The sequence below is a fragment of the Melospiza georgiana genome, chromosome 24 (assembly GCF_028018845.1).
Source record: "Melospiza georgiana isolate bMelGeo1 chromosome 24, bMelGeo1.pri, whole genome shotgun sequence".
Classification (NCBI taxonomy): domain Eukaryota; kingdom Metazoa; phylum Chordata; class Aves; order Passeriformes; family Passerellidae; genus Melospiza; species Melospiza georgiana.
The window spans coordinates 6,507,941-6,535,620 of NC_080453.1; the positions used below are offsets into that span (position 1 = coordinate 6,507,941).

Consider the following 27,680-nt stretch of genomic DNA (forward strand, 5'->3'; position numbering starts at 1 on the left):
AATTTGAGATTTTTTTTTTTCTTTTTCAAGGAGAGCAGGTACAAAAATAAAAGAAATCCATATACTCTGAAAATATACTGGAAACTGCCACCACAGATGAGGTACCATTTATCCCGACCCCCCACCCCCAAACTGCAAACATCAAAATATATATGTTTTTAAACAAAAGAAGAATATCTGGCTATTTAATCTCAGTTAAAATGACAGCACCCTTTGTTACACTTGATATTTCACACCATTAATTCTCTTTTGAAAAAAAACCAAGATATCTAACTAACCTTGATTCCTTGCTTTTCTCCTCATTCCTTAGTGCAGTAATTGTCCATCTCCATTTAAATAAATATAGCAGCTACAGCATCATAAATGTGTGGCCCTCACAACGTCAGTAACTTGATATCGTAATACAAAGAAGTATCGGCACTTGACGTAGATATTTGCAAAACCAAGAAGAGAGATTAAAACTTCCAAATACTCTTCACATGAAAACCAGGTACAATGTTACCTTGACAACTGAAGTCACTTTGCCAATGAAGTTTCTTTAGTTTTTGGTGAAAGTAGTGAGCAAAAAAGCTTCTCAGATCCGAGTCACCGAGCGTGGGCAGGGTGAGAAGCAGCTTTGAAAGGAGAGCTAGAAGGCTTTGTAAAAAGGAATTTTCAGCTAAATGCCAGAAGTCCACAAGAACTCTTTGTAAAATAGGTTTTTTTTTTTAAAAAAAAAAGTTCTCTGTTTTCAAAAGAAATTTCTGTATAAAGCTTAAGCTGAACCTTTTACAAACAGCATTGCTACTGAGAGAGCTTTAGGAGAAAAGTGTCAGGTCACAGACTGGGAAAAACATCTGAGAGACTCACTGAGAAACCACCTTGCTCAAAGGACTCTGTCACACCCTCCTCCCTGCACAAGGTGTGTCCAAAGGCACCCACAGGGACAGGGCACTCCAAGCTGGGACCCCCTGGCTCTGGGGGTCCCCAAATCCTCAGGGCCTCCTGAGCCCCCCAGCCACCCCCACCGAGCACCCCCAGCCAATGCCCACCCCCACCACTGTTTCCAGTGCAATTTTAGCTTTGCCAAGTTAGTTTTTTACATTATTTTCCTTGTCTTTGAGAGATAAAATAGGTATCTACACCAGCTGTTAGTAAAGCTCTTGCAGACAGTGTTGTGAACAGCACTACGGACATTTCCATACAATATACAAATGCACAAAATACAGTACTTGGTTTTTCTGGCAGAAAAAAGGGGGTTCATGCCTGGTGAAGCAAAATGGGCTCAGATTTTAGGCTCAAAATACAGTATATTGGCAAACAGCAGATTTGGTGAGAATGAGGAGAGAAGCTACTTAGACCAACCAGGTTTTCATGTGAGAGCAGGTGGAGGTCGGGAGGGCTGGGATCACAGCAATGCCCATACAAACAGCTGCAGTAAATATACTATGAACCAGTGCAAATAAAAACAGTCAAAAATGCAGTTCACGAGTTTACAAAGTGCAAAACTCCCCAGTCCCCTCGTTGAATAAATGCTCGTCTCTGACATCTTAAACATTGGTTTTAAAGTGGAATGAAAGAGTCCCATTGGTTTGTTTCACATTTCGGTGATTTAACATGTTAGAACTATCCCAGCCCTCTTTATTTGCAAAGTGAAATGAAGTTACCAATAACTTAATTTTAAAAGGAAAGTCACTATCAAAGAGGAAAAAAGCCTAAAAACTTTTATTAATTCCAGACATTTTACTGATGTCAAATAGGTTTAACTAAGCATGTAAAAACTGAGATCTTAATACAAAACCCTTTCCATTTAATTCAAATATGCTCCACATTTCAAAGCCAAAAATAAGGCCAATTCCTTTGTTAAATCAAAAGACTGCAGCGACAAGTAAAGCTTGCAGAGGTCTAGAAGCATTTTTTGTATTTTTTTTTGATTTAAAAAAGGAAAATTCAAGATTCCTTCTGACTATAAAACTTTCCTTTCAAAATTAAGGCTTTTACTTTGTCCTTTTAAAATCCTGGAGGTGTCCATTCTCCCACGGTCCGTGGTACGGACACTGCTTCAGTACAGCTCAATGGACACAGTTTTTCTTTAGAATGCTTATTGCACTAAAAGATAGCAAAACAAGTTGTCAGTTTCTTTTTTTAAAAATAAACATGATTACATTTCTAAAAAATAAAAGTTGATGTTGACCATATGTTCTGTAATAATTAAATTAAAGCATTATTATTACTCTAATAAATATAAAAGAAACAAAAGGAAGCTAAACTTCAAACACACATACATATGAATCACATTAAGGTGTGAGAGGCAGCAAGTAAAGTAGCAGGTTTCTTTTTTTTCCAAAAAGACCTTAGCTCTAAAGTTTCAGTTCTGGTGGTTATTGTATGTCATCCCAGAAAACCTGGGACATCAGATCTCACGTGATTCAACAGATTTGACTTGCCAGATAGGAAAAAATTGAAACTTTTGGACTAGGTAAAACAGCAGCTTTAGTAAATTCCCCCAGGGAGCAAGAAGAGTTGGGTCACTACTGCCTGCACATGAACCACGAACTTCTTGGATTGCTTTTGAAAGGGAACTCTTGGAGCTGAGAACTCCAAAGCAGTGAGAAAAGACACAAAGGCAGCCGTTGGCTAAATTAGGTTCAAATTACTGGATTAGTGTGCAAAACATCTTCCCCCCCTCACTGTTACCTAGCTAGTGCTGTACATTCCAATGCACTTGGATATGTTCACATTCGAACGCTCGATGGCAATACTGAGAGGAAGATTCCTCAATGCACGGGGGTTAAAAATTTACTTTCTTTTTTGCACACTTCCCTTCTCCAAACAATCACTGTGATTGTTTCTAAAAGGTGGTTTGCTTTTTTTTTTGTTTTAAATTACACAATAGATTTTAGTTTATTATTACTATCCTTTTTTTTTTTTTTTTTGCAACAATAGTTGTGCTGCCGAGCAACTTGAGGTAAAGGCAGAAGAGGGTTAAACTACGAGAAAATAATAATTAAAAAAAAATGATGGCGGTGGCTTCCCACAGGAGCCCGCCCCAAAAAAGCAGTTGGCTGGTTTCATATTGCATAATAGTGCTGTGTTCCTGGATGAAGTAAACAATCTTCCTCGTGTCAATTTAAGGGTGAGCCTCTCGCCCCTGCACAGCGTCAGCTCCAGCACGATGGGAGGCACAGCCCCTAAACCAACCCCCTGGAAACATACATTGTATGTGGCTTAAGTTCTCAGTTCTCCTCTCCGTGAGTGTCTCCCGGGTCATTGACTTAAGCGAAGTACATCGTGCGTAAGGTGTCTTGGTGAATCTGTACAGCCTTCGCCAGGGCCTGCGGGTCTCGCCCGTTGCTCTGTCCTGACACGTGGCTCCCTTCAGCACTGCAGGGAACGAGGGAGAGACAGGCAGGGCTGTAAATTGTATTAATTTACAATCAAAAAGCTGCTTTTGTATCTCTTGGACAGAATCGCTGAGGTTGGAAATGACCTCGAAGGTCGAGTCCAACCCGTGAGCGATCCCAACCTCATCACCCAGCCCAGAGCACAGAGTGCCATGTTCAGTTGTTCTTGAGCACCTGCAAGAATGGGCACTCCACCACCACCCTGGCAGCCCCTTCCAATGCCTGACCACCCTTTCCATGGAGAAATTCCTCCTGATGTTCTGTTGTTCTTGAGCACCTGCAAGGATGGGGACTCCACCCCTTCCAATGCCAGACCATCCTTTCCATGGAGAAATTCCTCCTCACATCCAACCTGACCCTCCCCAGGCACAGCATGAGGCTGTTTCCCCTTGACTTGTCCGGTGTTCCCTGGAAGCCAAACCAGCCCTGGTTGGACCCTCCTGTCAGGGAGTTGTAGTGATTGAGAAGATCCCACTTTTCTCCAGGCTGAGCCCCCAAAGAATTGACTCTTCAGACCCTTCACCAACACAGCACCAGTGACAGAACTGGACACTGAGAAATATCAACTCTCATATTCACCCAGCAACCCTGAGGCTTTTGACAAATCTCTTCACCATGGCTGCTCAGCTTGTTCATCTAAAAATAAGCCTTTTATAAATAAATTGATGGCTTGAAGGTTGCAAAATACTTCTGACGTACAGAGTTAGATAAGTGGAAGCACTTAAAATGTGGTTCATTCATGACTACTCTGATCCTAAAGCAAAAAAATTAAATCGGTGGCTTGATTGTCTCAGACCACGTCAAATTCATAACAAAATACTTTAGTAAAAGAATTCTTTTAATTTGAGTGTTATTAAGTGGAATCTACCAACCCACTCTGGTCTGATGTAGAGCAGCAGCTGCCAGGAGTGATGATCTTAACAAAAACTGAGCGCAAGACCAGCGGGAATCACCCACACACAGTCAGGTGCCTTTGGGCCTGACAGTGGATGAGAGCAGTGAGGACTAAACCCTGAGCAGAGCCTGTGATGTACCTGTCGTGTTCCTTGTCCACGAGGTGGTAGCGTGCTCTGAATGCCACCAGGTGAGCGTAGTAGGCGGGCGCGGGGATGGAGACGGAGCGGGTGCAGCGCACGTACGTGTGGCACAGCTGGTACGTCAGCAGCTGCAGCTCGTCTGCTGTGAAGCAATTGTCATCCCACAGGACGTGGTAGTGGGAGGGACGGCTGGTTCCCTGCAGAGATGGGCACGGACAGTCACTCCTCTGGATTGCCATAAACAAGTCAGGTTTTGATGTTCAGAAAGGCTCAAGCTATCTAGTGTGAATGCCTGCGTAACAGCAGCTGAACAAGTTCATTATTAAGTCAGCCCTAAATGTATTTAAAGATGAGTAAGTCTCACATATACATGATTCTATTGCTCTGTATGTTCTTCCTTGGATAAAACTCCTCAGAGATCAACATCTGCTCCCAACATGACTAAACTACAATTACAGCTCCTTTTACCTACCTTCAATTAAGCTGTTTCTCACAAAACATCCCAGAGAAACAGCGGGTGCTTTTAAATCCTTCCAGTTCCTGAGCACCCTAACTGCAAGTATGAACACTAGAAACTCATCTTAAATCTTACAGTGCACCTGAATTGGTGCACCTGATTTGTGCTTTAGCCAAGCTACAAATCTCTTCTTTTAAAACAAATATATCTGGAGTATCAATTTAGTTGAGGTTCTTTATGCCTTGCTGTAATAAACACAATGAGCTGCAACTACACAAAGCATTTCGGCTTCAAATGATATAAAGCTTTTCTGCTTCTCCTTGATATAAATCTTTTTCCACGGGGCCAGAAAGCAGCTTGCTCAGACACAGTGTAAAGGTTGACAAAAAACCCATTGAAATGATTCAAAACTGGAAAAGAAGTCATGCCCAGCCAACCTAAACAAAACTGATGACAATGTGGTCAGATGCACATGATAAAAATTTAAAGAGTAAATTTTTTTTAACCTTTTAAGCAATAGCCTGATACAAGGCTATAATATTTTTTCAGAAATAATAATGTTAGAAAATAAAGTGGCCTCTTAAAAACAAAACTTTAAAAATCACTACTTACCATCAGTGCAAATTTAAATGTGCAAATCATTTGTTAGGCAAATCATCCTCTAAGTCCCACAATAATGTTTTATCTCAGATAAAACTGAGCTAAACGAACATTTCCCTCCTAACTAACTGTTTGTAAACAGGTGTCACAAAAAGAAAAACAATTTGTTCTGAATTCACATTTATTTACACAAAGCATCCATACCTGTATTCCAGCATGGCTACAGAGGTAAAAATCAAACTCGTAGGGGTGTGTGATGTCTGTATCCACCGTTGTCCCAGCTGGAATATTGCCACTTCGTCCAACCTAGAGAAGAGGTTTGGTAAGTGCAGCCTCAGCTGTTTCTACAGCTCAACTGTAATGAAAAATACAAGTTTCTATTCACCACTGGCAAGGTTTCTGCACATCAAGTGCCACAGAACTCTTTGGAATGTGCCGCTACATCAGCCTTGGAGGTTTGACAAGGACACTGGATGGCTCTCCTGCACCTTACACAACACTGCACCTCCAGCACATCAGAACTTTCCAGCTCAGAACGAGGAGCTGCAGACATTTGTATTTAGAATTGTCAGCTTCAGTTTGGATTGATTAACTCAGAAAAAGGGTTCCACCATTTTTTACTTTCTATTACTGTTGGAGATTGGTCCTGAGTGGTCACATGGATTTTAGCTTTAATGTGATGTTGTGGGGGATTTTAACAGACTTAAGGTCAATGATTTTTCAATTTGAGGCCTCATTTTATCAAATCAACACATCCCTGCATGTACACTTAACCAGATGGAGAGAAGCCCACGCTAATATTTTCTCCAGCAGCCTAAAAGCTCCTCATGAAGCTTTCCCAAAAGGCTCCTCAGAGGGCAGTGATTACCCTTTCTGTTCTATCAGCACAGAACAGCCGTGTATGATGTCTCTTCTGCACCACAATGTAGGTTATGCCAGGCTGGTAATCCTTCTCCAAACTGATGCAGGCTTCTCTAATGGCCAGCAGTTCATAATACAAAACCTACAAGCACAAGAACAGAGGGGTTTAGGTTTTCCTTCCACTGTATTCTACACACAACTTGGTGTAGTTAACAAGTACAATTTTGGCACACAGCTGGTAATGTCAGAAAGTACTTAGAGATATGTGATTTCCCAAATTTGAAGACTTCTCCTTCCCAGACAGAAAAAAACCTGCAACTCTTCTTACCCAACGAGATTAAGAAATTCTCTCCTCAATTATTTTGTGTAAATGTAAGCAACTCAAACAGTACAAAACAACACCTGCAGCTACTACAGAGTAGAAGAATCTTTCAAGAACCCACAAGTGAACCAACCTGTCGGAACTGTCCCTCAGAGACCCCGTCCCTGTAGAAGATGATCCGGGTGGGCTTGAACCGTGTTGATTTGTAGAACTGGATGAGCAGCTCCCTGACCATGGAGGCCAGGTCCTGGATGATCTCCTGCCGGGGCCTCTGGACCCTCACCGTGGCACAGTACCGGCTGGGATGAGCATCCATGCTGCCTACAACCTGTGGGGAGATGCACCAGGGGAGCCTTCAAGCTCAAATCTATGCCAAAACAATCAAAACCAAAAAAGACAAAAGAGGCAAGCACAAGATGTTTGTGCTAAACAACAACCACAGTAACACTTTCAACAGGAACTTGTACTTGGTACAGGTTTAACACCTTTTGCCCCCAAGCATCCTGAAATGCACCTGCAGAACTTGGCTTCTCGCTAAGGCGTATTTTATAATCCAGACAGACATTTTTCTGTGACGTTTTCTCACCTTTAACACTGAGAAAAACCTCAGCTTCCCTTAGTGACTTTAAACACAGATGCAGTTTCCTGCAATCAATGGCAACTAAAATACCAAGGGGACAAAGTAGGAGAGGACTGACCAAGCCTCTAATCACCACCTTGAGTTCCTGGACTGTACCAACACAAAAGGTAAGAAATGTCAAAAACATTTCTGCCAAACCAGGTCTTTAATGACACTTTTCTCCTTTGAAAAACAAAAAGGTTACTAGCTAACTGCTGCAGTAAGGAAGAAAAATCATAAAGAAAGGCCTCATAAAACCAGGCCTGCTCTGGCTGGCCTATAATTTCTTCTAAGGCAGGCTAGCTATTTATGTGAATACAGAATAGCCTTTTTCCATCATGTCCTGTGTGATTTATTCCCATAGCTAATGTCACCAAGCTGTGTTATTTCCTTGAGAATACTTCTGCAGAAATATATTATTTAACAATGCCATTTTACCTTGATTTAAAAATTAAAGAGCTAAGGAACCACTCTGAAGTATAAGGCAGTTTTTTTTCTTTTAAATACATGATTTTTAATATCATTGGGAATGTGTACAAAGAACTGGCATAAGCCCTGAAGAACTGGCATAAGCCCTGAAAGATATTTGATACGGACACAGCCCATGAGTTGCACTTACTATTCTAACATTTACCCACAATGAAAAAACACCATGTAAATTTAATAAAACTTACAGCAGCAATGGAAGGCTTCTTTCCATCTCCAGCTGGAGGGTGAGTGACATCAGCTCCCAAAAAGATCACTGGCTGCTGGAACACAGAAGGTCTTCAAAAAGAAAAAAGTGCTAAGTCACACTCGTAGCTGAAGAGCTGCCACAAGGTCATTGCTCACCGTGGGGGTTGTTTCTGTCTCAGCCTTATCAGGTACCCGGGCCAAGGCTCAACAATGGGATCTTTGTGCACAAGAGGTGAACTTGGAACCCTCCCCAGCAGAGCGCAAAACACACTGCAAACACACTGCCAGAACTGGGGCATGACTGTGGTGGGGAACAGCCCCAGGGCTCCAGTGGAATGGCACAGCTGGGGGATTCAGAGGCCCCATGTGAGCCTGGGGGTCCCCTGAGCCCCACTGAGCTACAGCACCAGCATACACATTACACTGTTCTGCAGGACTTGAGCAGCAGCATGCTCTTATACTGCCTTTAAAACATTTTTCCTCACACAACTGTTCCTCATTTCAACTTTGATACTGATCAAACATTTGACAAGAACCTTGGCTGAAGACCTACTGCACAGGCCAACCACCACTCTGAGCTACTAATTCTGCTTCAAATACCACATAATATTATCAAAAGACTATTTTAATTTAAAACTTGGCCACATTTAAATTTTGGGTGCTAAGTAGCAAATGTAACCACATCTGTTAAAAGAAAAAAGAAAACCCAACGCAATCTTCAGAGTCTTACCGTTGATGAGGTACAAGGATGTTGTTGATTCCTCCTAGTTTAACATTAATCTTCAGGCACAGATTTGAGAGGGTCTGTGGAGATGTTTTAATGACGTTCTTGACCTGAACACACTGTGTGGCCATTCCCAACAGCGTGTCTCCCACGCGCTTCACCTCCGCTGGGAAGCAAACACAAGGAGACAACTTGAGTCCATTTGAGGTTATGGCTGCATTTTGATCTTAGATAAGTCACAATAATTCTAGTGCACATACTGTGCAGTAACTTCTAATTTATCTGAATACTCAGACCTGCTTCCAATTTATCTTCAGACACAAAACAGTGGTGTCTAATACCTAAAGGATGGTTCTGAGTAATTTTTAACATATGCTAGGCAGCAGAATTCTCCAAACGATACCTGACTGAACAGGTAAAGACAGAGGTGTTCCCTTACCATACACAGGTGTCTTCCCTGGCAGGATGACAATGATGAGCTGCAGCCCTGAATAGGTGTTCTTGAGGTGTCGGAACATGGGCTCCACGCTGTCTGCACCCTGGGCGTACTTGCAGAAGCAGGGCTGGCCCTGGATGGGCATCCCGGCGTCCTTGGAGATCTTGCGCAGCTGGTCTGTGAAACCCCTGCAGAGGAGGAGATTTTTGGATTTCTGCAGTAGCAGCAGTACACAATAAGCAAAGCACAACGGGACAGAATCGTCAAAGGAGGATGATTCCAAATAGCTTTTAAAGCAACATTTTAAAAATGTTTGTTATGTGAAGGATGTACAGCTGTGAAACACCACAGACCAGAATGGGCTAAAAAATAGTCTAGACAGTATACTTTGTCTTGTAATATCACTGTATATAGTCCTTTCTGATACCTTGAACAAACATCCCACAGTGTATCCAGTAGTGTTTTGACTGTAAGCAAACCAGCCCAGATTCCCACCCTAACACCTCACATTAAACCCAGGTAAAATGCTCATTGTAATCCTACATTCATGTTTCACTTCTTTAAGAGAACAGTCCAAAGCCTGAACCACAACATGCCTTACTTCAGAATTTCTTCTCTGCACTGTCTCTGTGTTGCAAAGCAAGCTATGGCCCACATCTTGATCTCCACCCCAGTGTGGAACTGTTTCCCTCTCATGTCCCACACGCCGTGGCTTGGTGTTGCCACGGTTCGATTCTGGAGAAACAAAAGCAACAGACACTCAAGTCACTAAAAAAAGAAGCAACCAGTGCTATTTGCAGTTTCAGGACAACAAAGAAGAGTTTATCATTCAAAGTCTGATCCCTATAGAGTCAAAGTGTATAGGAATCACTCCTCAAAATGGAAAGCAGAGGAAAAGCCAAAGCCTCACCCGTCCTCCGTACTGCAGCATCGGGGCTGGGAGCACACGTCCTGTCACATGGGCCATCTCATCCCTCACTTTGAACTGGAACTCTTGGACAAATGGATCTGCATCATAATTTGCACTTCTCACCTAGGAGAGATTTACATGTTACAGAAGTATCTGATTATAATCCATATAACAAACCATAGGCTAACAGGAACATTGCAGATGTGTTCTTAAAACAATTTCATTGAAAAAGGCTCAGACGTGACTGCTCAACACTATCAACCCATCCCCAATGAAAACAATTACCACCATGAGATCTAATGGATGAGATGGTTTCTGTTCCTTTCATTACTCAAGTGCTCATTTTGAGTTAGTTCCTTCAAAGGCATTTTTGGAGCATTTCCTCACAGTAAATTAAGTGTAGAGATGATAATGCAAGAGCTTGTACTATGAACTCATGCTATCATTGCATGCCATTCTAAATAAACCCTATTAAAAATGTAGTTAGAATCTGTTAAGTTAAAGGATGAAGAGGAATGAAAATACTAGGAAGTTTTGCATGGATGCAATCCAGTCCAGTGCCACTCTGAGCAGTGTCCCATGGAGCTGGGATTGGGGCACTCACCAATCTGCTGATCTCCTCCTGCCTGTCTGGGGCAGACCTGGCTGTAGCTTTTATCATGGTTGATGTCTGATTGTCTGTCAGCTTCTTGATGCACCTCTGGCCAGCCACGATGTTACACACCTGCAGGGGAAATCAGAAGCATTAATTCACAGCAGAAGCACTCAGATCACTCCACACTGCACACACGTGACACTGTGCTGCCACTATAAGCTACAGTGTGTTTGAACAACTGCCTGTTCTTTCTCTTATTTCTACATTTCAAAGGATGCAGACAGTATTTAGTGAAATTAAAGAGTAAACCATGTACTCTGTACATGTAAACCCATAAACACATTTGTATTGCAAAGAGCACAGATTTCTTAATGTTTTGCAAACTGACAGAACCCACCCAAGCCCAGCTGATCTATCAGAGTAAGGCTCTTACTTCTAAAGGCAGGTAGGTGTGTTTTTGTTCCTGTCCCACTTGCAGACAAGGAAGGTGAGGGTATTTCAGCTGGAGGTTGTATTTCTCTCTGAAATACTGTGCTACTGTCCTCTCCACAGTCTGGCCATTTTCTAGCTGTAAAGGAAAGCTGAGAAGACAGACATTTCAGTAAAACATTATCTGTCAAACAGCATCATCCCAAAATGAATGAAATGTCAGGTCCTGTTACTCAGTGTGAAACCATCACACATTTCATGCTCTGACAGAAAGGCTCTTACGTTTGATGACTTGCAGGCCGCCTGGTTACGTTACACACACGGTACTTCCTCCTCATTGTCCCACAGTGAGTCACTTCTACCTTTAGACCTGCATAAAAGCATCAAAAAAAACCTGATGCCATAGCTACACAAACATGTACACAGGAAACACAAGGTTTTAAATGATAGAACATAACAGCTTTGGGGTCAGCATCAAATAGCACAAAGAAATTATTATTCGCCAAACATTTTTACTTTCATTATAATTTGAGTTCTGACTAATCCTGGTGATTATCCTCAGAAATCATGACGTAAAATATTTAATGTTCAATGGCTTCTGAATTTCATCTAAAAAGCATTGACTGAACTCGGACAGCAGTTTTCATCATATCCTCGTGTTCTCATTCTTTATCTTGTACATCTCTCCAACCTATCAGTTCCAATGTAATTGAAATTAAAAAGGACAAAACAAGGTTTCTACTTTATCATCTTGCCCCCAGCTTTGTGTCCACATTCATCCTGTAATTTTCTTTAATTTCACTGACCAAGTTTAATTCTGAATGTTGAGAATCTCGTCTCAAAGCACCCAGCCTACACAGCAGAGCCTCTCCAGACTTATCTCTGCCCACGATAATCATGACAGTGGTAGCTCCAGGAGGCTCTGGGGGCTGTTGCTGTGACTGTGCACACACTGTGCTGCTCACACAGAGCAGCCTCAACATCTGCTGGGAGCACTGAGCTTATCACAGCATCCACACACTGCTGTCCTTCCCCAGCTCCACAGGACAGAAAGCAGCTAAAAACAAAGCCTGGGTACTCAAAAGGATTCACCTCCAGTAGTAAAGTCTAATTTTAGTGAAGTCTAGTACCACAGAGCTTTGAGAGAGCTCATCCTGTTGAGGTTTGTGTGGATTGTGGACCACTGACTGAACACCACCCAAAATCAGGTCCCCATGTACCAGACACCAGACTGTGTTCAGTTTACAGAGGACACAGATATCACAAAGAAGCACTGACTGTGCCTCCTTGCTCCCTGACAACACTAATTGCATCAAGAACATCAGTATTACTCAGAGGACAGCACAGTAAAAATAAACCACCACTGCCCTGACACGGCATTAAGAGAAAACAGAGAAAAGAAACCATGGGGCACTGTGACCACAGACAAGGGCTGATGAACACAGAGATATCTGGAATCCATTCCCTGCTCTGTCATTACTCTGCTGTGACACTAGCAAGGCAGTGCCCTCCCCCAGTGCTGCTCACACACAGCCAGCTCTAATGCAGGGCTTGTTTTGCTGTACAACATGGTCACGTCCTGGCTGGAGCTCTCAGACCCTACAGCAGCAAAGATGAGTCTGAGAGCAAAGGGAGAACTTTCAATATTTTCTGACTATGGCAACAGAGCCTCTGAGGCATCTGAGATCAAGCAGAGGCAGTTTCTCAACCTCCAGTTACCTGCCCTACAGAATTAAGGCAGACAGGCAGATGTAAAAGGGGGCATGTTAGGACTAGAACAAAATAATTCCTGTCTTTTTTCAGTCATGGCTCTTCTGTGAGCACATCCCTTTATGATTACAGTTCAAAATTACTTTTTAGCTGCCCAGTATTTCAGTAGAGTCTAATCTTGCATCAAGTGTTTAAGAGCTGAGCTCCTCCAAGGTTTTTCTCTCTGCAAATTACACTGGAATGAAGGATATGGGAAAATACAAACCCAAGTAGCATATATGGAGAGAAACCACTCAAACCAGCAGCTTATGCAATTCCTTTGGAATGGAATTTGGCCTTCAGCTGCAAGTGGTACTTATTTTTCCACAAGGCAATCACTTATTAGAATTCACTCTAACAACACTCTTTCAAAGAATCAATGTTAGCCTTAAAATCAATGTTCACTTTGCCACAGCACTGAAACAACAGGAGCCCACACACAATGCCAGGAGGCCTCAGGGACCCTGGGTTAGGAGAGGTTGGCACCAACCACTTACCTCTGCCCAGGCAATGAACAACGTGCCCCCTCTTTTCCCTCTAAGCCACTGGGAATGTTTTTCAGCTCCCATTTCTGCAGAGCTGTATTATTTGTCTCAGGATTAGAGCTACACACATGGATACTGCAATTCTCTTGGCAGCTCCAGGCCCTTCTGATCCATGTTAAACAGGCTTCCAGTTAAAACAATTCCCTTAGAATTAACTTTACTGTGTTACCTGGAACAAAGCCAAGCCATTTCCACTCACCCTTTATCTCTTTGGTGAATTTTACCCGATGAGAATCAGTCAGAGGTCTTGGTTGTTCATCAATATTATGAATGTCAAGGACTTCACACATGAACTGAATTACGGGTTGTGCTTTGTAGAAGGCAGTGGCAGAAACTGCAAAGAGCAAAATATGAAGTGTAAAAAAACTCCAGTCAAGGTATTGTGAAGCAGTTCATACATCAATATTTCTTAGAATTCCACATAAACCTCAGGTACATTTAGAAACAGAACAGTGAGTTCTGCAAGAGTAAAATATCAAAAAGCCAGCAGAAAGTCTACAGCGACACATCTCTCTCCAGTACACTCATTCTGCTACTACCTGGAATTTCAGGGGTTTGAAAGGGTTTTTCCCCCAGAGAACATTTATTTCTAGAAAGCTGCAACACCCCAGAGAGACATTCTCTTTTACCTCTCTATGAAGCTGCAGAGACAGGATTAATATCCCTCTACCACAGACTTTTGAATATTAAAAGCTAACATAATTCAACATGCAATGTAATTTTGTCAGTTACACAATCTGCTCAATTACTGAAACAATATCTGGTGCAGACATGAGCACTATTTTGACTATGCACAAATCGTGTTGGTGTAGGGGGAGTGGAACCCTTGATCTACTCAAATCTTACCCTCCCCACATGCTAATGACACCATCACTTTAAGGGACAACACACTGGTTTTAAGCAGGACAGCTGACTTATTATAAATCATAAATTACCATCTTGACAAAGTTATAAGCAACTGAAACAACACCTTTGGCAGGAAGGGCGAGGTGGGACAAGACAGAGCTCAGACACAAACTGTTCCACACATTTAAAACTTTAAATGTCAACAACAGAAAAGAAATATTCAAGAAGCATTTATCAGTTTTCCAGATCTCATGTACCAAACCTGCCACACATCTGTGCTCACACAACCCAACATTCTTCAGACATGTGTCACTGGAGCAGCCTACCAACCTCACATGAGGCATCAACCAACACCTCCAGATGCCTGAGACTGCTCCAGATTTCTGAGTGACCCCAAAGCCTCACTCTCCCCACCCTGGCAGTGTGTGGGTTGTCTCCTACAGCAACACTTCCATGGAGAACCTCATCCAACTAAACAACTGAAAAACCTCCAGTGATGGGATTTGAAGACAATTTCACAGCCTCAAATGAGGAAACAACAACAGCTCTGTGAATCAGCACTTACAAAGGGCTTCAAATTTCTCATTCACAGGAAGGACTAAAAAACTTCTACTCCAAGAGTTACTACTACACTTGCTAATGCTGGTAAGAAAAACTTGTGCCACAAAGTAACAGCACAGTACATTATTAATTGGTGTAAATTTATCCTTTTCTACCTAAACTGCGATTCTCTCAGTACCTTGCATATAGATACCAGAACTGGCTCTTTTTGGGACAGGTTGAGATTTTTACATTCATTTTTTTAAAGCACAGCTGCTGTTAGAAAGGCAATTTTACAAGAACAAACTGTGTGACTTCAGTCACACGAGAATCACCCACAATTTACGTCAACCAGAACACATGGACTTGCAAATTTTCAGCAAGACAGCTCAACATCTGCAATATTTTATTATGCTCCAAGCACAACCTGACTTGCAGTGCTCAATGTAAAGCAAGACAATTTACCTTGGGTTTATAAAGCATTTCAAAGACAGTGAGAACTGAATGCAAATCAGAGAAAACCTCAGGCAGCACCTGCATCTCCACCACTGACACTTTTCAATGAGGGTTTAACAACTAAATAGAGTTGAGTGCTCACAGGACGAGGGAGTCTGACACAGGCACCAGTTGATCTCAGATCCATTCATCTGGGACTCAATACAGTGCTGCAGAGCTTATCCTTTTGCATAAGAAAGCCTATTCCAATCAGCCCTATTCAGAGAAGTGTTTGGGGTATGTTTTACAGAGTTTTCTTGGAAGTACTGAGCACCACTCACTGTGTACAGCTGCACAGAGACACAGTGCAGGCAACCTGCCTCTGCCACTGGGGATGCACCAAAACTGAAATTAAGCAGGAAAACAAGCCCTGTGCAATTCTTTCTTATATAGAGATATTGGTTTTTATATGGCAGCAACATTTCTGCTCAAACATTGACATCATGCAAGGAAAACAGACTAGAATTTCTAGGTAGCCTTTGCCTTACATGTCTGGTTTGAATCTCAGCTCTGAATCTCCACTTACCATCGATGTTGAGCATCATTTTCCACATGGCAGGTCGGACAGACTGATGGAAGCCAAACCAAACCTCCCTGCCCCCTCCCAGGGGGTGGTCATAGCCTTCTGGAGCTGAGAAGAAGGAGCGGCCCACAGGGGTGTACCTGGTGAAACAGGTGGCCACACATTTATGTTCTTGTTCTCCAAACCCCAAATTCATGTAACAAAGATTATAACACACAGCATTATTATTGTTTGGCATTTTGTGCACCAGCAATCTGTGCCAAGAAGCAAGTATAAACAAAATACCCTGAATGCTTCTGCTCCTGTTGCAGTGCTTTTAAATTTAGACAAAAAAACATTTACTACTTTCAGCAATGCACAAACCACTTTCAGTTTTTACAACAAATCAAGAACTAAGTTAACTTACCCCTCCTGATCTTCTGCTTCAGGAAAGTGGAATCTCCACCACAGCAGATTCTGTACAACAGCCTTGTCTATACTGGCCTGACCCTTAAATACCATTTTTCCTAATTAATAGGGAACTTTTGAATACAAGATACATTGAGAGAAGCAAAAACTATGGGGGAAACAAAGAGCTTTCTACCTGTGAAATGATGTTTCTTTCACAGGTAGAAAGCAGCTGCTCCTGAGCCTCCACACCTCCTGTTTTGTAATGCACAGGCATTGGTACAGAGGGTAACATCTTCAGATCTGGGGAAGCTGAGGAACACTGGATTCCACAAAACCACAGGGCACTTTTTTTGGTTGTCAGCTACACGCAGTGAAACCTATCAGAGCTATCAGTGAAACCTATCAGAAATCTGCTCAGAGCAAAGTCACTGTGCTGCCTGAAGCCAACCAACTTCAAAAGTAACTTTCATTAACCAAATCAAGCAAAATTAGCCTTCTCTAAATTTCAGGGTTCTGAGATAAAATAACAAATATGAGACTTTGTTAGGACAGGTCCTGGTCCCAGCCATGTATTTCAGACATGAGAAGCATGCACTGGTGAAAGTGTACCAATGGATTAAAGAGACTCTGCTTTCCACAGGCACTGCCCTCACTTGGCTCAAGCTGAGCAGAACCAGGACAGCAGTGCTGCAGCTCACTGGAACCTCTCAGCATTTCTATGAAAGCCTGTTATAAATGCCTGATGTTCCTTGATCTTTTCCAACACACACATCACCTGCCCTGCCTACAGAAACACTTGTACAGGACTGGCTGTAAGCTCCCTGTTCAGGTCACCAGCTGTGCTGCAGAGGGGAATGAACAGTTTCTCTTTTCACCTGTGAAGAAATGGGGATGAAGGTCTCCCAGTGGGGATACTTCAGGTAAAGACAGACCGCAGGAAGACAGTGAACCTACTTCATGGAGGGGAGGTGTCGTAGCACCACATCGACAGCATGAACAGGGTTAGTGCTGATAGGTTTGTCTAGTTCCAGAGGCTCAGGCAAGGTTCTTCCTGTCAAAACTTCATGCAGCAAGTGCCAGCTCACCCGAGAAACAAACTTTATTGACACTTTGAAGGGACGATCTTTTCCACCTTCTCCGGGTAGTGTCACATCCAAATCCACCTGGGCAGGGGAGAAAAGAAAGAAATAAAAAGCAGCTTTTTTATCTGGAAGCCTTGAGATTCCACTCCTTTCCATAACTGGGCCAGAGACTCAAAAACTCAGATATTGAAGACACAGCACGTTTGATGAAAGTACATTATCAAATGCACAAAGTGAAGAGAACTGGGCCCTGACCAAGCAGAAGAGGATAGAATAAATTTTTGTCACCCCAAATGATAAAGCAATACGTTCTAGAAAAACTCTGGCTTGTTTTTTTCAATTAATCATAAGATCATGTGTTACAGTCTGTAAAATGAAATGTTTTAATAGATTTTGCTGTAGAAAGCAGCAAGTAAAGTACACAGGAAGTTCTGGATACAACTATTACATGAACATTTACACACAATGGAATTTGCAGAAAATATATCAGAAGGACTCAGTTTCAGTACAGATACTGTAAGACACTTCCAGCTTTTCTGAAATCACCAATATTTAAAGTTGGGTGCTTTCCTTTCCTATGAAGCTGCTATTAATATAACATGTTCCCAGTTATCTTACCCCAGTAGTGGCCACAGGAAGTGGATTGGCTGTATAGAGGCTTCTTTTCCCATCATAAACTGGTCTACGGTCCCCAAATATTGTCACTTTAAAATGCTGCACCATAGAGTCCACCACGTCCCTGGAAAAGGGGATATTTGCATTGAAAATGTTTCTGAAGAAGGATCAGATCCAAGCTGGCTCCCACTCCCAGGTGTTTTGCTCAAGTAGTTGCAATAAACAATACTTGAGTGAATTATAAACACCCACTGCTGTTCCAAAAGGTGCTTCACATACTTTAACTAAATAAACACTACAGAATAAAATCAGAATCAATGTAAATGCTCAGATACTGAGGAATATTGGTACTGAAATAATTTCAGAAACTCCTAGAAATTACCAAGGCCTCGGTATCATCTTTATGATGGAAAACAAGAACACTGTTACCTTGGAAAAAACCCACAAAGTGCTACTGTGAAAAAACAGCACAAACCCCATGTGGAAGCTCAGCCAGTTCACTGTGCTGTCTGCAGCAATGTTTATCTGCTCCTCCATGAGATTTTGAATTCTGCCTACACTGGTTATAAACATGAGATGCCCTAACAAAACAGGCTTGGCTTTAAGTCCTCAATAACCTGAGTTTCTACAAAATCAGGCAAAAGTCTGATCCAATTTGCACACAATTATAGGTTTGCCTCCCTCGCTTTGTTATAAATTGATGGCAATAAAGAATAACCCGACACAAGCACTGAAATTACACTTGAAAAACCATGATGAAACTTTCAGCTTATACAAAAATGCTTCTTGATGCAAGCAGTAGATAAAACTTTTAGAACACAGTGGACTTTTGGAACACCTCCAAGTGTAACAGGCCTTTGGGATGTGAATTCTTTGGGAGGTCTTGGTGTTTCACAGAATGGAAACATTTTCCTTTCAGCACATGCAAAGCAGCCTTCCTGCACAGCAGCAGCTTCCAGGCACCACGTCCTGGCCAGGCAACATTAACCCAAAGCACTTCAGGAAGATGATAAATATTGACTTCCTCTTCAAGCTGAATGAGCAGCAACACTTTCACCTCCCAGCTGGGAGGTGGGGAAAAGAAAATCTCCCTTTCATAGATCCTGATGCTATTCAACATTCTCATTGGTATAATTTACAATTTACATTTTACAAATGTATCTTCTCACCTGTTCACCCTCCGAGGACACTTATCTGGTTTGATATCCACCTCATAGAGGTAGACATCAATCTTTGGGATTTCAACTTGGAAGCAGTTGGCCAGCAGTTTAATGGGCTTGCCCATGGTGCCATAGCCGGGACGTCTGGGCACCATGAGCAGGGGCTGTGCCCCCACGGGTCCTGCAAAGGAAAAATCCCACAGATTAGGGGAAAAGCACAACAAAAAAATCCCTTAAACTAACTCCCAGGACAAGCAGGTGGGCACCAGAGGCAGCACACTCGAGGAAAGGAAATCAGCTGTCTCCAACAGCATGGAATTCTAAATAAATACTTTCCCATTATTAATCCTTAATCCTCCTCCTACACCTAGACTGTTCTCTTACTCATGAGCTTCAGTGATCAGCATGAATAAAATCAGGAGGTTTTGTTTAGGAGATTTCCTAAAAAAAAAAAAGCCCAACCAAAAATCCAAAACAAAAAGAAAAAAACCAAAAACTCAAAAACCCTTAAACAAAAACAACCCCAAAATATAACGCAGAAAGTTTTACAAGTCTTTTCTGAACACTCTGGTAATAATCAAGTGGCTGCAGAGTACAAAACTACAGAAGTAGCTCTGGACTGATGCACAGGATTTGAGATAAATTCTTCATTTCAGTGCCAATATCAGCTTAGTCTTGGAAGACAGATTATTCTTGAACTTTGCTGGCTGAAAATGGATGAAAAGTAAGACCATTACCTCCCATCTAACTGCCCCCATAAAGCAAATTTGCCAGAAGAGTAAAGACTCAGATTAAGACACGATTGTAAAACTCTTGATTACTTGTAGGCTAGAGAAGAATACCCAGAACTGCTCAGAGAAAGATCCAAATCTGCAATGAGATGGGTATTTTGAAAATAGCTGAAATAAAAAATAGCTAAAATAAAAGTAGCTAAAATACCTGCCCAGATTTGTTCCATTCTCATCTATTTAATTTGCTTTGCATCATTTAGGTGAGAACCCTCCACTCAAGATTTGCATTACTCATGCCTTACAAACCAAACAGGGTAGTAAACATAGCCCATTTCCCAGAATTTCTGCTGGTATTTCCACTTCAAAGCACCTCTTTCCAGTTAAGAAACAACAACAAACCCAAAGTGCTTGGTTGCTTGAGTTTTAAGAAGTTACTCATGGTACAAATGTCCTGATTTCCAGAGCATTTGAGCGAGGTAGTGCAAAGTTCTCCCCTCTCCTCCCACTCGGTGACGCAGGCAGCGATTCCAGCCCACTCATTTTCATAGCAGAGTTAAAATGTCAAGTGCTGGGAAAAATGTTTTTTATTTGCCTTTTGATTAATCTCCATAATTTCTGTAAAAATCCCCTGTATTATCTTGAAGGAAATAGTCACGTCCTGAGAACAGGTGAACATCAAAGCCAAGTTCCTCTGTAACATTTGTCTGGCTCTACCCAGAAAACTACTGAAAAATTCTGAGTGGGGCTGGCTTGGAGCCACAAGATAAAACAAAACAGAAAGCAAGAAGCATCATTTAAAACCCGCTCACAGACTCTGCTTATGCAAAACTTGTTCCAAGCATCTGCTCTCTTCAACTTTTCCTTCATTTTAATACTCTCACGTGAGTAAAAGCAGCCCTAGAATTTACTCCAGCTACATTTGCAGAATAAAAGCATAAGCAGAAAAGTTACTACTAAACATCTGAGTGGCATAAACAAGTCAACAGATTGTTTTAATATTCTGAAGACATACACACCACAGTTTATATTTAGTTCCTATCTGGAGGACAGAGTAACAAAACTGCTGAAATAAAGATAACATTAAAAAGGTTCTTTTAGTCTGGTCAGCCTTGTGTGTCTCAGTCACCCTGGAAGAAGTTAGAAACTCAGATTTTGGCAAATAGGAGTTAAGTGACCAATAAATGAATCAGAAGTGCAGGTCTACACATTGTTCAGGTGCAATTTAAAAAAATTCAGCTATTTTGCTATTATTGTGTGAATCATGCTCCCTTGGACAAATTAACTTAAAAATATGAGTATGCCAGCACTGCCCAAATACAGGGGCACCCACTGAGAAGATCCTGCTTTGAAGAGACCCTGCCTTGCCAGATTCTGTTGTGAAAGTCTTGTGTCAGTGGCCTCAGAGCTGTGACTCAAAGCCCAATAAAACACAAATAAGCAGAGCGACGCTCTGGGGATGGCTCTGCCGCCGATCTATCGGTGACTCACCCAACCTCATGCCTGTGTCAAACCCATGGAAATAAACACACAAACCAAAAATATTCAAAGTGCTATTATTCTACTGAGTACAGGATGCCCGAGCGGCAGAGCCTTTCCTTCAAGTCCTTTAACCTTTGCAAAAACAAAGTGGGTCAAGGCTGAAAACCCTTTCTCAAAGCAGCAGCACTGTGAGGCCTCTTCCACAGGGGATGGAGCAGCTCCTCAGTGCTTCCAGAGAGTTCTGCATTGCTCAGCTGCTCACAGATTTGAGAGGAGAAACTTCTTTGTGTTAAGGAAACCAATATTCTGCCATTACAGTACAGGTATGTACATACCATAGAATGATGGAATGGTTTGGGTTGGAGGCACCTTAAAGATCATCTCATTCCCACCCCTTGCCATGGCAGGGACACCTTCCACTGTCTCAGGTTGCTCCAAGCCCTGTCCAACCTGGCCTTGGACACTTCCAGGGATGGGGCAGCCACAGCAGCTCTGGGCACCCTGTGCCCGGGCCTCTCCACCCTCACAGGGAAGAATTTTTTCCCAATATCCCATCTAAGCCTGCCCTCTGGCAGTGGGAAGCCATCCCCCTCATCACTCCAGGCCTTGTAAATTGTCTCCCTTCTCCATTTTTCTTGTAGGCTCCTGTCAGATATATGCCCAGGATGTTCTGAAAATTCCAAGTAAAACCCCCACACCAAGTCTGTTCAGTGTGCTGGAGCAGAGCTCAATTCATAAAAGCAGCTCAGCAAAGCTCCCAGCACTAAAACTCAACTGACTTCTAACAGAAAACAATGAACACACAAACAGGAACTAAAAGTGGCGTCTCGGACAGATTCTTGGAAGGCTTTTGTGCAGCAAGGCAGCACGTCTCAGGATCATGGAATGACTTGGAAGGGATCACAAAGCCCCCCCAGCCGCACTGTGCAAGGCCCTCTGACGGCTCCAAGGAGCTCTGAGTGAGAATCTTTCCTTGCATGCAAGGATCACTGTTCCAGTGGAGCTCAGACACAGCCAGAAGGGACGGCGATTCCTCGCAGCCCAGGCAGCACACGGACAGGCCTGGCCTGCATCCAAAGCCTGGCTGCACCTACCTAGCAACCAGAGAAGCCCTGTCGGAATAAAGCCTGAGCACAACGAGCAGGAGCTCAGAAACCTGCAAATGCTTCCAACACACCATTGTACAAAAAGCTGCAGCTTCTGGCACAAGCAGCGTTTTTACAGAATGAAGGAAAAACCCTGATCTCCAGCAGGATGCTAATAGGAAATGCAGATTTCCTTGCAGAAAGGGCCATCCCCACCAAGCTTCCAGAAAGAAATTATCCTCTTTCACACTGTGGCTTCAGCATAGAAAGCCAAACTCTAATAAAAGAGATAACTTAGTAGTTTTATTTTTGTTTATACAGATCTAAATCTAACTGGATGGGTGCTGGAACAGCCCAAAACACAACAGCAAGGCCCGAGCAGGTAAATACAACTCAGTTTGGCTCAGGAACATGAGGCAGATTTGTGGAACGGATCCCAGCCTCAGGCTGGAGCTGCACTGGAAAGAGCTACAGCTCTCACAAGGAGGGGGAAAAATAAAAGACTCCCTTTCACAGGGCCCCTGGCCTCTACTCAGAGGCCCAGCCTGTGGAGCTCTAAGAAAATTTTATCACTAACAAAAAATAACCTAATTCTGGATTAAAAAAAATACACAGAGAAGATCTGATTCAAACGTTGGTTTCAATGATCGAGCGCCGTCTGCCAGAAATCATGAATTGCCTCATTTCTGTCACTCGGCCTTGCTGGGTGGCATTACATTATTTATGAGTAATGCAATCCATGTTTTCTAAACATTCCTCCTTGCAATTTAGGGTTTGGGTTTTTTTTCAAGGTTTCGGATCCTAAGTCATGTCCAAGCTCATCAAAAGCCAAGGTTTTGATGCTGTGCTCTGTGACTGCCAACTGCACAAGCAAACACTGGTGTGGTAACTCATTCTGCTCTAATGGACTTACAGAAAACACACTGGTGTGTTTTGGGAGAATGTAAAAGACAATCAATGCTTCTGAACCATTAAAAAATGTAAATACAAAAAGCCCAAAAATGTAAATACAAAAAGCCCAAAAATGCACATAGTGAAGTTAATACCCAATTGCTCTGGGAGAAGAGAATGTGCCAGCCCACACAAACCCAGCAAGAGTTTTCCCTGGAAGGTATTTCCACAGACCAAAATCTGGAGGTAAAAATTAGCTCAAGAAATACTCTTCGACACCTTCACCCCTGAGGAAGCAAAGCTCTGAGGATGAAACAATTTGTAATGTTCATACTGTGAGTCAAACAACTTCCACAGCAACTCCAGAGGAAATCTGCCACTGTATCTTACAGTAGAATAACTTTTGAAGGCAACTATGAATCACCCCCTTCCCTGCTCTACCACACCCACAAAAATGGGACTTTTAATGGGCCTCCCAAAGCACGGCTCTGAATCACAGAGAAAAGTCACTTCCCAGGATTTTCTCTGCCCAAAGTTTGTATGGAAAATAAACAGAACATTAAGGACGCCTTCAGTGCCTCATTAAAACTGAAATTAAAAAACCCAACCCAACACAAGTTAACACTTTTAACACAAAAAGCTGTGAGCTTTGAAAGAACAATGTAGGACATGGAAATGAAGACAATGGCACTGACACAACTTGGTTACACCACGAACATCCCCTGTTGGTTGAACCTCCCTGCCTTTTGGAATTTTACTGAACATTCTCCTGGTGGAAGTGCAATGCCTGAGCTGTGCTGAGAGCAGCTTTTCCTTCACTGCACCTTCCCCACTGGACATTTTATTGCTGTTCCTCAGTTTGGTTTCAGCACAACCCACACCACCTTCACATCCAGCTCCTGCTTTCAGTGATGTTCAAACTCCACGGACCAGGAGAGCCACAACACCCCCCAGATTCCTCAGCCTAAGCCTCTCACACAACCAGGACATCACCCACAGCACTGCTTCACCCCAGATGTCCTGGCACACACTTCCACACTTTACTCCAGGGATACTCACACCCCAATCTTTATTCCCCTCTCTGCTTATTTTATCCCATGTTCTCCCTTCACGCACAGGAAACAAAGCACATCTCGGTGTATTTCTCTCTTTCATGACAGAGTTTTAATCTTCATTTGCTCCACCAAGGATGGTTTGTGTCCCACACTGCACTTAACACATCCCTAAGCACAGGAAAAACCATACCATCCTTTGTTCTGGACACTGCCTCAGCCCACAAGGAACACTCTGCAGCAGCTTTGCTAAAATCCAACACATTGCAGCCCAACAACAGGAAAATTCACCCCAAAGGAAAACTAAACCATTTACAGGTTCCTCTTGCAAATCTGTTTATCAGGAGACAACTACAATTGCACTACATTATAATTGAAATTCATTTAATGCCGTGTAAGAGAGCATCGTATGAATTCCACCAGACTGTTAAAATCCTGCACCTTAAAACATTCTCAACCCATCACAACCCCAAGGAAGGCAACAGCTGAGGGAGGGAGTTTTTCCAGCCAAATGCATCACTGTCCTTAAATCTCCAAGTATGTTAGAAAAGGATCTCCATATGGAGACGGGAAGGCACGTTTTCTGTTGACACCTTCAGTCTCACTGTTGTATTTTCACCACCTGTGGTACCTATTCAAGTGACTGACATGGAACTCCAGGTGGCTTTGGACATTCCCTTTTCCGTCGAGGTACAGCCAGGGAAATGTTGATTAAACGCTGCCCAAACCCTGAATCCTCCTCCACTCTTCTGCCAGATTCGGAGTAAGTTATCTTGAAAAACTGAATCAGAACTTCCTTCTCCAACCCCCAAAATCCATTTAAACCACAAAGTTGATAAATACTGAGCACGTGCTTTCCCGGCAAAACGATCAAACGGCCAAAATGTGAAGATTTTCACAGAATTACAGAATTATTTGGCTTGGAAAACACCTTATAGCCCATCCCATGGGCAGGGACACTTTCCCTATCCCAGGTTGCTCCAAGCTCTGTCCAACCTTGCCCTGGGCACTGCCAGGGATGGGGCATCACAGTTTCTCCGTGCAATAACCCATTTGTGATTATTGTGAAGCAGCACACCCAAAGTCACAGGAATCAGCCCCAAAACTCAGGTGCTGACCCACAGGAGCCAAATACCCGGAGTGAGCCCGGCAGGAGCTGCTCGAGGGAGCGCTGCCCGGTCCCGCCGCGCTCTGCGGCTCCGTCCCTCGGGCACCGGCACGGCGCGGGTTACGCAAGCCGGGCACCCCGGTTATGAAATACCGACAATTCCTCCTCCACCTCCGGCACGGCGAGCAGGGCACGGAGCGGCTCGGCCCCGGCTCTGCCCGGTACCGGGGCCCTGCCCGCGGGGCTCGGCTCCTCCCGCCCGATCCCGCTCGGGATGGGCTCGGCCCGGCCGCTGCCCCGCGGCACCGGGGCGGGCACCGGGACTAGTGAGGGATGGCGCGGGGGGCCCGTTCTCCGAGCCCGCCAGGCCCCGCCGGGCCCGCGCTCACCTGCGCTGCCGATTTCCATTCATGGAGCTGGGGCGCAGCCGCTCGGGGCTGCGGCGGCCGGCGCGGGGCTGCGCTAGGCAGCGGTTCCTCCGCCGCGCTCCCGGCTGGGCCGCTCCCGGTGCCGCTGCCGGTGCCGCTCCCGGTGCCGCTCCCCGCGGCGCTCCCGGCCCCTCACGCGGCGGCGGCGGAGGCGGAAGTGGCGTGGCCGCCCCGCAGCCCCGGCTCGCGCGGCCGCTCCCGCCCCGCCGCGCGCGCGCCCCGCACGCCGGAAATCCCGCCCGCGCTTCCCCTGCCCCCGCGCGCGCCCCGGCCTTTCCGGGGGAAGGGGAAGCGGCGCCGGAAGCGGGCGGGGCGCGAGCCGGCGCGGTTGTCATGGCAACAGCGCGGGGTTGGGCGGGGAGAGGCGGGAAAGGCGGCGGGAGCCTGAGGGGCGCTGAGGGCCGGGGCAGCGCGGGGGGAGCCCCGCAGGCACCGCCGGCTGCCCCGGAGCGGGAATGGCCGGGACCTGCGCCACATGAGCCCAGCGGGAGTCAGAGCGGGAGCGCTGGGGGTTGTCCCCGGCCCCGCGGTGTTGTGGTGTTTGAGTACAACGCGTTATGTCTGCGGCGTTTTCTCCCCCCCGCAGCAGCTGCCTGTGCGGCGGCTTCGAGGGCTTCCAGCCCGCTGCCCAAGGAACTCAGCTTGTGTCTCCTCCAGAAGGAGCCCCGCGCCCTGGCCCCGGGGATGCCCACGGGCACGGCGGGTGGGAGCGGCCGCACGGCCCGCACGCTGTGCCCGCTCCGGGCTGCGGGACCCGGGACAAGCGGAACCAGCCCGGCTGCGGGAGCCAGAGGGTGCTCGGGCCCTGAACGGCCCCCGGGGATGGGCACGGCCCGACCCTGCCAGAGCTCCAGGACAGAGCTCTGCGCACAGGGTGGGGTTGTTGGGGTGTCTGTGCAGCGCCAGGCATTGCGCTGGATGAGCCCTGTGGATCCCTTCCAATTTAAGGATATTCCATGATTCATGATTTGGTGATTCACTGTATCAACATAAATTCAGAGCTCATGCTTGCCCTGTCCTCATTTTTTGAGACGTTTTAGCAATGTTCAGTACCGCTGTGTTAGGGATATTATACACAAACTGGCACCAAACAAGCAGAGGGGTGAAAGGGGCAAATGGCATGTGGGGAAGAGATATCTTTTTTTTTTTTTTTTTTTTTTTTTGTAAAAACAGTATATTGGGACTTTTCCAAGTGGGTTTGAACCTGCTACTCATTGTGAAGAAACAATGTCATTTTTTGTGGTACTGAGAGGGCCCTTCCCCTGGGAAACAACTGGGAAGTACCAAAGAACTGGAATTTGAGGCCAACAGAAGTTAAAGATCCATAATCCAAATGTCAGGGTCATTATTAAGAATTACCATCCTGATGATTCCCAGCTGAATTAGTCTTTAAAAGCATAAATTTAGTTATCAGTTAAGTGACACAGTAAGGATTTTAAACCCATGCAAATTAAAGGTAACCTACTAGAATATTTCCTGACTTTAAATGGGGAGTGGGAAATGTGATCTCCAGGATGAAGCAGATACGTGGGAGAGGCATCTCTGCAAACACACACATCCCTCAGGGGCAGCACATCTGGTCCCACAGCTCGGGCACTGTAATCAGCACCAGGGCTGGGGCTCAAATGCTAATCTAACACTTGAAACCAGTTTTCTGACCTGTTTTCCAGGACTCCATAGCCAGCTGCACAAGGCACGATTTGCTGTTGTACCTCACATAGAAAAAGCCCCTTTAAAACTGCTACAGATTCTTTTTAAAATAGGAGATAGAACCCACAAAGCAGCTGGATGTGTGCAGGACCTGCCCAGGTGCCCATCTCAGGGCAGAACTTTCTGGCGCTGCAGTTAGGTAAATTAACTGACAAGTGCCTGCATGCCATTAGCATTTCCTTAAAATTCCTTGGCATTATTCA

The 27,680-nt window shown here is 44.3% G+C and overlaps 1 protein-coding gene across 2 annotated transcripts; it reads right to left on the bottom strand.

Moving 5' to 3' along the window:
* Nucleotides 1-1,050: 1,050 nt before the first annotated feature.
* On the bottom strand, nt 1,051-25,811 carry AGO3 (argonaute RISC catalytic component 3). 2 transcript variants are annotated; one of them, XM_058040321.1, is made up of 19 exons: nt 25,729-25,811; nt 19,003-19,174; nt 17,837-17,957; nt 17,091-17,299; nt 15,750-15,886; nt 13,542-13,676; nt 11,331-11,418; nt 11,053-11,200; nt 10,629-10,748; nt 10,025-10,147; nt 9,716-9,849; nt 9,118-9,302; nt 8,685-8,844; nt 7,954-8,044; nt 6,794-6,988; nt 6,346-6,480; nt 5,682-5,783; nt 4,418-4,617; nt 1,051-3,363 (listed from the first exon to the last, which is right to left on the bottom strand). In XM_058040321.1, the coding sequence occupies exons 1-19, from the start codon at nt 25,745-25,747 to the stop codon at nt 3,255-3,257; spliced, it is 2,583 nt and encodes an 860-aa protein (XP_057896304.1). In that variant the 5' UTR covers nt 25,748-25,811; the 3' UTR covers nt 1,051-3,254. The 2 variants fall into 2 exon arrangements, with proteins under 2 accessions (XP_057896304.1, XP_057896303.1); XM_058040320.1 differs by having other exon boundaries at nt 1,051-3,393.
* Between the last annotated feature and the right edge of the window lie 1,869 nt (nt 25,812-27,680).